Consider the following 13,879-nt stretch of genomic DNA (forward strand, 5'->3'; position numbering starts at 1 on the left):
AATTATACCTTATGGTAACAAGTTTCGTGAAATTTATTTTATTCACTACATCACCCTTCCACCTGTATTATTAATTCCATGGATTTATTTACGATTATTTTGTTACTTCATTAATACTACTTTGTTACTACATGTCACACGGAAGTTTAAATACAAACTCAAACATCATCCTGTGTGCAAGATTACGTCATGTTTACGTCATCCGCACTTTTTGTCCGACCCCTGGTACGTACCCACAACACAAGCCTTATTGAGCTTACTGTGGGATTTAGTCAATTTGTGTAACAATGTCCTGTAATATTCATTCATTCATTCATCTATTCTATTTATTGTTTTTCTTATGACCCGGATCCAGCCACAGTGCGATGATATATAATTCGGGCGCCACGTCACTTTTTTTGCACGCGGCACGATTCAATCATGTTTTACGTCTAATAAAAACGCCACTAGATGGCGGTGTTACAAGGCCAAACTAGCTAACAACTGTCCATCGTAAGTTTAACTTTACGAATTGACATCCGGCAATCATTATGACGAATGTCGTAGAGATCGGTTTCTCTACGACGCAGTGTTGCCAGTTGTGACTTCTTGTCACGTAATTTTTAGAGGACCGGTTCTTTTATACCGGGGCCAGTACACAAGAGATATTATAAAGTCAATTATTTCCGTGAAAATGGATATAGCACAATCGGATTAAGACCCACCTCGAAATCTCTAGAACTAGAACAGTCATGAAATTTGGTATGTATATAAATTAAAGGCCCCTTTTTCATGCCCACACCATTTGACATTTGGGGACCTCGAGGAATCGCAGCCATCTCGGAAAATGTGTATTAGCGTTTTTTTCTAAATCTACATTCTTTATGAAAATATAGTGTAGGCAACATTCAAGCTTATTAAATTCTACACAAAAAAGTCCTGAATATCTTTGCGGAAAAAATACATCTTGTTATAGAAGATCCGATCCGAAAAATTGTAGGTGTGAAATTTGATTACTGTCACTATTGTTTGAACCCCATTTAAGACCTAAAATATGTTTTTGCAATTACATTATTTAGCCCTAAAAAGTTTTCCTCCGTTAATTTTAGTAACTTGGTATTGCGTAGCACTCGTGTACTAATTATGGATCTACTGATGTCTATTTTATTGGAATCCGCTAAATAGTTTAGGCGCTGGAAGAAATAGTGTGATTTAATATTCGGAGTCCTCTCAAGGCGGTTGGTTTAATTTTTCTGTAATAATACAAGTGTAAACATGTTGTCAAGGGTAAGAGGAATCTACCGATACCAGGGGAGTGTCACTACGCAGTTTAGGTATATTTGGCCAGCGCGCCTCCCGGGCAGGCGTATAGCCGCTCGGCTCGCACGATCACGATAGTCGTGTCACGTGGCGATCGCGCAAATTTGAAAATACGCAATGGATTTGAAACCTAAATCTCGATCTAATCCTTATAAAAGATATTGTTCTGTTTACTGATGTCTGAATAAACGGAAGAACAAGGAAGCAGATATAACATTTTTTTAAATTCTGGACGATATTGAAAGTTAAGTCATTTTGATGAATTTAAACTTTAAACCATAACATAAATACTCATTAATCAATTTCGATAACATTTTGATTTGTTTTGTTTGCATAAAACTAAAGCGCTTTAGACCAAATTAAAATGAATTATGCATTCCTAAGCTTAAACTAGGTAAATACCTATAAGAATTTTTCAATAGCCTGGGGGTAAGGTCTATTAAGCACCTACTAAATTATTCCTTATGAATAACTAATAGGTACACACATATATCAACAACAATGTATCACAAAATGTTAAACAAGAAGGTACCTATAATTACGTCGTCAAGTAGGTTAACTTAACAATTAACATAATTAAGTTGCCAGCTCTTAGACTATGATTATGGCGCGTCGTCTTGGAAGCAAACGTAAAGGCGGCGGCGCCCGTTCGGTTCACATTTTTTCTTTAGTTCCCGGAGTCCTTACTTAGTAAAAGTTAAAATAGACATCCTTAATTTATTGAATATTGGTTGCCCAGAAACAATATTAGGAACTTACCGACATATATTTCCGTGAGATGAGAATCGGACATACTATCTCCGGATAAAAATTTAATGTTTACAGAATCAACGTTTGTAATTCCTACATAATTATTTACCTTAAAAATAATTAGTAGGTATAGGGTACAAAAACTTGTCAAGTGACAACCCTGTGCCGGCACTCACAGCTGGGTCATAAAATTGCGGCGCGCAAAGAAGATTCACGGTTCGTGCGCGGTTATAAGTTTCAATTTTGCTTGCAGGCGGCGAGTATAGGTATAATTTTATACCTAAATCTGACTTTTGTGAAGGAGTGAACTTTCTGTATGGTAGTACTATTAGTTATTCTGTGCCGATACGTCGTTTTAAAAAATCCATCCATTATCATAAGCTACAGGGTGCACTGAATCATCAGTGCTTAAACACATAACCCTAGTTTTTAGTTAAGTCGCAGTCGAGTAAAATGTTAATATTGGGTAGATCACGTACAAATGTATAGTCAAAAGTGGAATTCATATTCCTCCGAGTTTCCTATTAAAAGAATGTCCCCTGGAAGTGTATTAGCGTTAAACTTAGATTCTGCAAGTATTTTCTATAACAATATGTATTTTCCCCACAAAGATATCCAGGACTTTTTTGTGTAGAATTTAATAAGCTTGAATGTTGCCTTACACTATATTTTCATAAAGAATGAGATTTAGAATAAAACGCGAATTTCTTCTGGATGGTACACACTGCGATTCCTCGAGGTCCCCAATTGTTAAATGGTGTGGGCATGAAAAAGGGGATTTTAATTTATATAAATACCAAATTTCATGACTGTTCTAGAAATTTCGAGGTTGGTCTTAATCCGATTGTGCTATTTAATAACTAATTTTATATCGCTATAGATCTTAAATGAGTCAATTTTGCTATTAAGAAAATAATAATATAGTATATATATCTGGGCTATTGACAAACTTGTTAGAAGGGTAATCCATCACCATAACATATTGTATTTGGTTGTAGAAGTAGCACAGTCGGAATAGAACAAGCCTCGAAATTTCTGGAACAGTCCTGAAATTTGGTATGTATTTAAATTAAAGGCCCCTTTTTCATATGTACACCATTTGACATTCGGGAACCTCGAGGAATCGCAGCTATCTTGGAAAATGTATACCATCCTGGAGAAATTCGCATTTTACTCTAAATCTACGTTATCTAGGAAAATATGGTGTAAGACAACATTAAAACTTATTAAATTGTACACAAAAATGTCCTAGAAATCTTTGCGAAAATATACATCTTGTTATAGAAAATACTTGCTGTTGCTTCGCCGTAAATATGACATTTTGCTCCCTGACATAATCTATTATTTAAATTTGCACTGTCAGGCTTTTGATCTGGCACTAACGCTGACACAAGAGAGGCCGGATAAGTGGAAAATTCGGATCACTGGAAATTAGAACAAATCTGCATATGTTTTGATATGCTTTTAAGTATGTCGTATAGATATACTATGTAAAAGAATAAGTTCAAAAAAAATCGACCGTTATATTAGCCACTTTTAAAGAGAAAGCAATGTGATAATGTAAGCGTAGATAGTAAACTTGGACATATAATTATCACTTGCACCTCTATTTTAATGCCGTATTACTGGGTGTACTGGACCGACGAAGTGCCGGATTATCGATATTTCACTCTAATTGCTTAATGATAATGACGTGTCAGCGGGCCCTTCGTGCTTGAGAAATAGTTGATCCGCCCTAGAATAAACGTGTACGACAGTAAGTGTAAGAATGGGATTGGTCGGTCGAAGCTTTTTACCGACGCATTTTCGTATTATTTCCAAGGTGATGGAGCCCCTGACACGTCTGGTGGTGCAGGAGACACTGACGGAGGACGAGGTGGACACGTGCCGCGGCGTGCTGCTGTCGCTGTTGGGAATGGAGTCGCGACACGAGTTCCCCACTGCCCAGCTACCTTCAAACTTGAGGTACCGCTAACTGAGTCTGAGCCCTGACTTGATTTTATCTGTTGAATTCCTAAGGGGCTGTATATATGTATCGCGCCTGCATGTTTCCGCCACGGCAGGACGATGTCGAGAAATACATTCGCCAGAATACCCGTTAGGAGCAGAGGCAGCTACAGCTGCGATCGCGCCTTTACGCATTTCAGCTGGTACATGGTGCTCCACGGCCACTGCTGGAAACCATCGCAAACGCGGACTTTTGGCCGAAAGGTATTTTGATGGTTCCGTCGGAACCTACTGAATCCTAAACCAGAACAGGTGACGAAGCAAAAAAATTACATTAAAATTAACGTATATATGTTAGGTATATCTAGTCTAGGTATCTACTTCTACAGGGCTTAGAGTGGTATTCCACCTGTCCAATTTCTTGGTCCAATGTGGATTGCACTCTCATTAAGCAAAATGTGAGACGCAAATACCACCATTAGTCGCCTGAACTGAGAGAAAAAACCCGCGAGACCTTCCGAATTCACCCTTTTATTTAGAAGCCTTACCTAATACAAAAAAAAACCGGCCAAGAGCATGTCGGGCCCCGCTCACTTTAGGGTTCCGTAGTTACTCTTCCGTCACAATAAGCTAAACTGGAGCTTATAGTAGATTGTTAACCAGGGGATGAAACGGTACCTTTCACCCGAGTTAAACAAATAGGCAAATTTGCATAATCAGTATCTAATTAAAGTAACTGACTTACTTGCAACCGGAGACACTGCATGTCTAAAGATAAATATCCCATAGCGAAAAACATTTAGATTGCTATATAGATGAATAAAACACATATTTTAGCAAACTGCAGTAATTTTAAAATGATTTAGTAAAGTAAAGTATAATAATAATGCAACGTAGATGAGTGCAATAAACGAATATGAATATAAAATTAGCGGCATTGCCTCTTACTTTTTAATTTATACTCTTTCGTTCTAAAACTGCCAATAGTCAACGGCTTTACTCATACAGCCAATGAAACTGTTTTAGACAAATTAAATATTCAATAAAAATAGAATGTGTAAAATAAGCAAATTATTAACTTAAATTTTAGCTTAGTTACATGAATAATGCCAAATAACTTTAACAACCCATTTAATGTCGTAATAACGTTTAACTGTGGATGTAAGTCTTTTTACTATGAAGGGGAAACTTTTTGCGATAAGTAACTCAAAAACGGCTAAACTGATCATGTCCGATACAGTTTTCATTTAATATCTTTCTTAACCTCTACTTCCACGATTATTTTCATTTTTTTTTTTGACCTATGGTTCAAAAGTTAGAGGGTGGGGGACACTTTTTTTTTCTTTCGGAGCGATTATCTCCGAATATATTCACTTTATCAAAAAAAAAAATGAAGACCCCTATTAGTTTTGAAAGACGTTTCCAACCGTGACTGTCATGTTGTGCTCTTTTAGATACACCTGAATTGTCGAATCATTCTCCCTGGAAATAAAATAATGAGATGAACGAGTGTGTCCTAAAGCCACACTACGCCTAGTTAGAAATACGAGGTTAAGAAACATTTTAAGGAACTTTCACTGCGGCATTCATGCCTTAGTTAGATAACTTCAAATCACTGACATGCAACGACCAATTGTGGAAAGTACATCCTCAGTAGATGTGCCATAATAATCGCATCATTAAAAAGCTCTAAAGCTCTAATAGATGGACGCACTTACCACACCTTGGTCAAGCGATCATCGCACATCCGACATGGAGGAGTTATCTAAAATTGCTTTCTGAATTATTTTTCTCACTGCACCCACATTCCTGCAGAATTTCTGCTTTGCCCTATGGTTGACTGATAGAGAATGCCTTAAGAGAAGGCATTACGTCCGCTATTTGTACTTATTTTTAGTGTGAAATAAAGTTTAAATAAATAACAATAAGGACGTGGCAATGGATTAAAGCGAGGAAAAGGAGTAAAGGTGTGCTCAATAAAGGGAAGCGATACTTTACTCCAGGGCAAAGACTGCTACTTAATAAATCGCAAGTCAGACCCCATATGGAGTATTGCTGTCACCTTTGGGCAGAAGCGCCTGGATGACAGCTTGGGCCCTTCGAATCAGTCCAAAGGCGTGCTGTACGAATCGACGATCAACGATACCCCACACCGTAGGGTTGAAGCAAAAAAATTCACCCCCACTTTACGTGTAGGAGAGGTACCCTAAAAATAAAATATTTTTTTAGATTTTGTTGTACTACTTTGTCGGCTTTATTGATTTATATGTCCATGACAAAATTCATCTTTCTAGCACTAACGACCACGGGGCAAAGCCTCGGACAGACAGACAGACAGACGGACATGGCGAAACTATAAGGGTTTCTACTTTCTAGTTGACTACGGAACCCTAAAAAAACAACTTTCCTTCCGAATGCTACCGACCAAACCAGATGGTTTGATGATGATGGTGATAGTCGATTAGGAGCAAGAAATTTGCTTTCCATTTTAGGTAACGCTTCAGAAGGAACTTAATTGTTGTTACCGTCCATACCAATCCTACTTTAGTGGGTTTTTGAAACCTTAGGTAATGTCGGAAGGAAAAGTAAAAAATTAGACGGTATTTTCAGATATGAGTACTCACATTATTATTTATTATTTTTTTATACTGATATTGATACTAGGATTTAAACTGAAGGCAATTGAGAGAAAATAATCGGCGTGACCTTCCATATATTTCCTTCTAAGTGCCTTTGCATGCAAAAATCGGCTGAAGATATCTGCTTCAAAATTGAGTTGCAAGATTCCACCCGAACAAACATACATACATACATTGCAAGTTAAATAAAATCTTTTAAAAACATCAACTTTCCCTCCTAATGCTGCCGAAGGCAATTAATAACCCACGAAATTTAATAGAAAATATAAGATGAGTACATTTTAGGAGGTACAATCCAGTTCATAAATATGTATACATTTATTCACTTTAATCCATTACAATAAGGTGAAAAAATGTACCTATATATATATATATATATTTATGAACTCGACGATACAACTTCAGAAGGAACTTGTTGTTACCAAATTACTCGCTAGATGTCGCTGCGCTACTCCAATGGAAATCGTACATCGCGGTGTTAAGATTTTTCCTGATTCAATGACCCTCTTAGAACAAGTTTACATTGCTATCGCTTCTCGGCCTTTTGGCTAAGATCAAAGTGTAGTATCTGTTCTTTTCAGCTTAATATCTGAAAGTTCCCTCACTGAGGGACCAGTATATTAAACTGATTTTTGTAAACCGACGGGATGTTCGGGGCTCGCTCCACTCCCGTCACGGGTCGGCCCGGCATTGCAGTGCCGCCGGGATTGGCCCACATAATTACTTGAAAATATCCATAGACCTACCAAACGCCTTCGCATTAAGGTAGATGAAGTGTGCGAAAGGGAAGCCATAACGCGTATGAACAGAACATCCCATGAGTGCGAAAGAGGCAGACTATATATGAAACGTGACTATTTTTGAGTTAGAAGTCGGCCACGAGCATTTTGCCGAATTTTTTAATGTAAAAAATGTAAATGAATCAGGAATAAAAAAATAACCGTTCTTAATAGGTTGTCTAAATGGAACGGAATAGCTGCCGAAACGCCTGTCAAAGAAGAGGCATTTTTTCTTACTGCAAACATGTTTTAACTGTTTTAAGTTTCCAAAGGCAACATTCGATATTGTTTTTATACAATTTAAATACGAAATAATGATACTTAAGTAGGTACACAATATTTTATATTTACAATTGTTTTTGTCTTATAGAATATGCATAAAAAATACTTGTTGTTTTTCTTATATTTTCGCAACTATATTAAAAAACGTCGTTCGATATACGTGCGGAAATGTCATTAGAAAGTTCCTAGCGATTCAAACAAGTTTTCCGTATTTTTCACCTTCGATGCGAGAATTTGGGAGGACATGGGGTTTCTCATATTATCTTCTAGTACCTGGGCGACCGAGCTTTGCTCGGTTATAACTATTTATTGTAATATGGTGTATAGGTGATAATCTTAACTACATTTTTTTACTAAATTAAACTTGTCTAAAACAATAAAAATTAAAAAAAAATATATTTATAAACTTGAACATATAAAAAAAAAAGAAAAGTTAGTGACCGGGCGAGATTCGAACCCGTAACACTCGTTTCTAGCCGTCCGCGTCTTAACCCGCTGGACCAGACGGACAGTGGCCGGTAACACGAAATTAGCGACCATATTCTGCGTCGAAAGTAAAACGCATGAAAACTCGAAAACACGCGTTTTCCCAAACATAAGACTAATCTTGATCGATTGTATACCTCCAAAAACCCCCATATACCAAATTTCAGCGAAATCGTTAGAGCCGTTTCCGAGATCACAGAAATATATATATATACAAGAATCGCTCGTTTAAAGGTATAAGATATACAGTTGGAAAAAAATTATTGGCCCTGGAGGGAAAGTGCCTTACTACTTTATACTAGGCTAGCTCATTTTATATGTATATAAAAAAAAAACTTTATTTCTAAATGAATCAAAATTGGACTTTGAATAAATTTAAAATTTAAAAGTCTCATCCAAGACAGTAATTTTTCCACTTTTAAATTTATTCTAAGCGTAATAGCATCGTTCAAAGACGTTTCTGCTTGTTAAAAAAATTGCCTTCAAAGATTTTTGTTTAAAGTTGCTTGTCTAAAAATATTATTATAAACTAGATATTCTATTTGATGGGTATTTTGTACGACGACGCTTGTGGCTTGTGCCGGTGGCACTGGTGGAATCCCACGTTAAGACCATTTTTCTTGTAGAAATGCTTACTGTAAATATTAACTGTATCGACACTATCGACTAGCGGAGTAAAATAGGGAATTTTTAGTCAATTCACTTCCCGGGCGAGGCAAAGGAATTAAAAAAAATGATAATGCAGTTTTGTTTCTTTTTAAAAATATAATAATGATTCCTTTTAATAAAATGAGCTAATTTAAGGCACATTCCCTCTAGGACCCATTCATTGTTTCCACACTTCATATTCGATGGGTATCGTAAGGGCTGGAAGGATTCTGTATTTCCTTCTGTAATAGGGGGTAATTAGGAAGGTCGCAAGCGTTTTAGAAAGATATCAATACCTTTCAGTAAATAAATAAATAAATTACCTTCCGTTTCGACTCAACGGGTAAATTCAGGCGATCATTTCTCTGTGTGATATTGATAATAGTAAACAATTGAATTCGTGGTCTCGTGTCTCACAGAGGCAAGTCGAGCAGTCGCCGCGAGGAGCAATGGCGGCAGGTGTGGAGCGAGCTGGAGGCGCTCGTGCGCGCGCACTCCGCCTCGCCCGCGCACCGCGCGCTGCTGCGCACGCTGCTCGAGTGCCGCGCGCACAACCACCAGGACAGTCAGTACACATACACACTACTCAATTACTGTGATACTTCTGCTGAATTATTATTGTACAGCGGTGCTTTAGCAATCTGTAGGTCGCTCGTACTTATAGAGGAGTCGCGGCGTCTCATTTACGATACTTTTGTTTTCCGAACTGGCAATGTATTTTTATACAAGCCATAAGAGCTGAAGCGAAATTTGTAGAGAACTCAATAATTTTGTAGAAAAGATTGTGTAGGTATCCGTAATTCATATTACAACAGACTTTTTACCCGGGTCCCGAAGGAGGACTTTGTACTGTACTTACGTTTGAGGTACGTCTAACTCTTTAAGACGGCGGACGATTTACATTGATGTCGAGTATTTTACCGAACTACTTTAATTTCGTCACCATCATCTTCTCAGCGTCGTCCTAGCTTTTCGTCCCTGCTCATGGAAGCCTAAGGTCCTCGACTTGTAGTTATAATATACACGTTACTCGACTCGCTAGTATAAGAAACACACTGAACTTTTCAGGTGACAACCGCGCATCCGTAATTCGCGCGACGACCGACTCGCCGCTGTCGCCGACGGGTGCGGGCGCGGGCGCGGGCGCGGGCGACGTGTGGGCGGCGCGCGGCGCGCTGGACGCGCTGCTGGGCGCGCCGCGGCCCTCGCGCCGCCCCGACTTCGCGGGCCGCATGGCCGCCGCCGGCCGCCAGGCCGTGCTCTACCAGCACCTGCAGCAGGACGTGGAGGCGCAGCATTAAACTTCGCGGGCCGCATGGCCGCCGCCGGCCGCCAGGCCGTGCTCTACCAGCACCTGCAGCAGGACGTGGAGGCGCAGCATTAAACTTCGCGGGCCGCATGGCCGCCGCCGGCCGCCAGGCCGTGCTCTACCAGCACCTGCAGCAGGACGTGGAGGCGCAGCATTAAACTTCGCGGGCCGCATGGCCGCCGCCGGCCGCCAGGCCGTGCTCTACCAGCACCTGCAGCAGGACGTGGAGGCGCAGCATTAAACTTCGCGGGCCGCATGGCCGCCGCCGGCCGCCAGGCCGTGCTCTACCAGCACCTGCAGCAGGACGTGGAGGCGCAGCATTAAACTTCGCGGGCCGCATGGCCGCCGCCGGCCGCCAGGCCGTGCTCTACCAGCACCTGCAGCAGGACGTGGAGGCGCAGCATTAAACTTCGCGGGCCGCATGGCCGCCGCCGGCCGCCAGGCCGTGCTCTACCAGCACCTGCAGCAGGACGTGGAGGCGCAGCATTAAACTTCGCGGGCCGCATGGCCGCCGCCGGCCGCCAGGCCGTGCTCTACCAGCACCTGCAGCAGGACGTGGAGGCGCAGCATTAAACCTACCCTCCCACCCGCCCTTCTAATCTCATTCTTACAATTTGAATCGAATCGGAGGGCGGACGGTGGACTATTCGAAGATTAGGTGCGACGACTTCGCTTTTGGTTGTGCATTGCGCATTTCCACCGCTTGCGATAGAATGATGAGGCTTTGTCGTATATGATGCCGAAACTACGCCTTTCAAATCAGTACAGTAGAAAATGTAGGAAAAGGGAATATAATAATAAGCGTTATTTCCAGCACCGGGGTTATTCCTACTTATCACTGAGTTGTTTCCGGAATTACAACAGAGATTTTTTTTGTACTAACTATTGCGTATTTTTAAGGTTCCGTAGCCAAAGGGCAAAAAACGGAACCCTTATAGATTCGTCATGTCCGTCTGTCTGTCCGTTTATGACACAGCCACTGTTTTCCGAAACTATACTGTTCAAACTTGGTAAGTAGATGTATTCTATGATCCGCATTAAGATCCTCACACAAAAATAGAAAAAAAAAATGAATTTTGGGGGTTCCCCATACTTACTTTTTTCATCAAACCCATACGTGTGGGGTATCTATGGATAGTATGGATAGGTTTTCAAAAATGATATTCAGGTTTCTAATTTTTTTTTTTTCTAAACTGAATAGTTTGCGCGAGAGACACATCCAAAGTGGTAAAATGTCCCGTCCCCCCCTGTAACTTCTAAAATAACAGAATGATAAAACTAAAAAAAATATGTGATATACATTACCATGCAAACTTCCACCGAAAATTGGTTTGAACGAGATCTAGTAAGTAGTTTTTTTAATACGTCATAAATGGTACGGAACCCTTCATGGGCGAGTCCGACTCGCACTTGGCCGCTTTTTTCTCGGTTGTTACCACTGAAAACAGCCCGCGTAAGCAACATGCCTATCGAGTTTTGTAACCAGATACAAAATAAGAAAATTTACTCTTTTCTCATAACCAGTCACAAACTCAAACATTCTCGGCCGCTTTTGTAACTGTTTTGTAACCGCTGTGAGGTTACAAAAGAAAAAAGTTTTATCTTTTCTCGTTACCAGTTACAAACTATAGGACATTGTAGGAGAGGCCGGAAAACCGCTCAAAGATGGATGGATGAGTTTGAGGGCCGACACGTTAGTGGAGCCCCTCAAATAATACGAGTCCATCTTTAGCGTTTCCGGCCGAGGCATTACATAGTGCTTTTCACGACTACTGCGAGGAAATAATAAAACATTTGCATAACTATAAGTACTTTAATAGACATTAATATTTATATTGGCAAAAGGACAATTGTTGAAAGAATGTGATGTTATCAAACACAATTTACACTATCCAATTCAGTAAGTATTTTCCGATCCCACCTTTTTTACTTTTTTTATCACTTTTAAGAGGCGTTTTTCTGTTGTTTGCTTCAAACCGACTCTAAACTTAGAAGGGTTTTTGCTAAAAAACCACAAATAGCTACAAAAGTAAACTGTAGCTAAAAAAGTACAGGTGCTACAGCTATTGCCTACTTTCCAGCTTGGTTTTAGACCATCTATTGCCACATTTCCGAACAGTGGCGTGAAATCAGAAATTATTTATTTGCATTGTTACAGTGTGTAAAATATTTTTTCTGCCGTCCGGGCGGAAAGCGTCAACTTTGCTCCCGCTGCGCTAAACGAAGTTGCCGCTTTTCGCCTCCGTCGAGCAGAAAAATAGTATGCGCACCACGGGAGGAAACGTAGGACATTCCATCCCGCGTGTTTGCCACCCTCGCCTTCGTCTCGGGTAACAATTTTACACGCCGCACGCAATTTCCTACATTTCCTCCCTTGGGACACAAATAACTATTACTGGTTTGTAACTGATTATGAGAAAAGAGTAAATATTCTTATTTTGTACCTGGTTACAAAACTCGGTTACATACGCGGCCGAAAGGGGAGCGTTAACGTAACGATTGGCATGTTGACTACGCAGGTAGGTGAAAAAAAATCTGGTGGTAGGTGGTAATCAATGGGGATGGTAACCAATGGCCCAACCACGTGGAAACAACCCTAATGTACATACATACATTAATGCAAAAAAAACAACTCAAATTTATAACCACGCAGAACAAGCAAACATGTATCATTGTCCTCCGCTGACGTACCAAAATCACCGCACTCATTTATTAAAAAAAGAATCAACAATTGACAATATTTTATTTTTATAAGTGGACGTTTTACAAGAGTATCAAAAGAAAATTAAATTCTAAAATGAACGTATTTTTTTATTTCACCCGAAAACTAATATTTCATTTAAAAATACCAAATCTAAAAGAAATTAGGAGTCTGAATTTAAAGAACTCGACTTGTTTTTACGAGCCTCGGCGCTTAAATAACTTCCGAGTGTTTTAAGTTCCGAGGCGAGTCCTTTATCGAGTCTTTTTTTAGAGCATCGCAAAAGGACTCGAGCCTCTGAATAAAGACTCCTGCAATAATTTTATAGGTTTTAACAGTAAAGAAATTACAATATGATTTGTGTACCTAATCCTCACATTGTATTACTTAAAGATGTATTCAATACGTAGGTACTGGTACGCTATGAAATGTCCGTTTCCAGTGTAAAGTCCGATAATGTAAATAATTTGTATTATTGATGATGAATTGTCATTCTTGTTAACTATTTGAGACTGGCATAGAATTTAAGTATAAATCTGTAAATAAATTGTAGAACTGTTCGTCGATTATGTGGTAATCAGACAATGCTATTGTAAATTGTAAGGGAATAATAATGAAAATGAACACAATGAGTGTATTGTGTGTGCTTTTTTGTAGGCGTGTAAGTTAGTAATAAAGAATTATATTTTGCATCTCATGTTTTTAATTTCAAATACATAAATAGAGTCCGCGCAATAGTGCATAACAGGGGGGCGACACTTAGAAACGTAGTTAACATTAGTAAAGATGGCGGCGGTTGCTATTCATGGCATCCGATAACCTACTTTTGCGTAAAGTTGACTACCGATTGTGCAAACTACATCACCAGATGTCATTATAAAATTGGTACAATTTAAAGGCATGAATACAACATTAAGTTCTTAATGTTGTTACCTAGCAACTGCTGTTTACTGTCAAATAAATGTAAACAGAGATATGATTGATATGAACTTATTATTTCTCTATTAATTTTAAAGTGCAGAGCAGAGTAAAATCGAAC

The 13,879-nt window shown here is 39.4% G+C and overlaps 1 protein-coding gene and 1 non-coding gene across 2 annotated transcripts in view; both read left to right on the forward strand.

Annotated features, from left to right (window-relative positions):
- LOC133522104 (protein asunder) overlaps positions 1-13,532 on the forward strand; it is a 31,578-nt gene extending 18,046 nt beyond the window's left edge. The window contains exons 11-13 of the mRNA XM_061857313.1: positions 3,872-4,014; positions 9,250-9,395; positions 9,899-13,532. Coding sequence (XP_061713297.1) covers positions 3,872-4,014; positions 9,250-9,395; positions 9,899-10,131 — 522 coding nt within the window. The 3' untranslated portion in view covers positions 10,132-13,532. The remainder of the gene's footprint in view (positions 1-3,871; positions 4,015-9,249; positions 9,396-9,898) is intronic.
- LOC133522469 (U2 spliceosomal RNA) lies at positions 7,164-7,356 on the forward strand. The gene has a single exon (XR_009800063.1). It is a non-coding gene; the product is annotated as a U2 spliceosomal RNA (small nuclear RNA).
- Positions 13,533-13,879: the final 347 nt, after the last annotated feature.

Source organism: Cydia pomonella, chromosome 10 (assembly GCF_033807575.1).
Source record: "Cydia pomonella isolate Wapato2018A chromosome 10, ilCydPomo1, whole genome shotgun sequence".
In the NCBI taxonomy this organism is placed as follows: domain Eukaryota; kingdom Metazoa; phylum Arthropoda; class Insecta; order Lepidoptera; family Tortricidae; genus Cydia; species Cydia pomonella.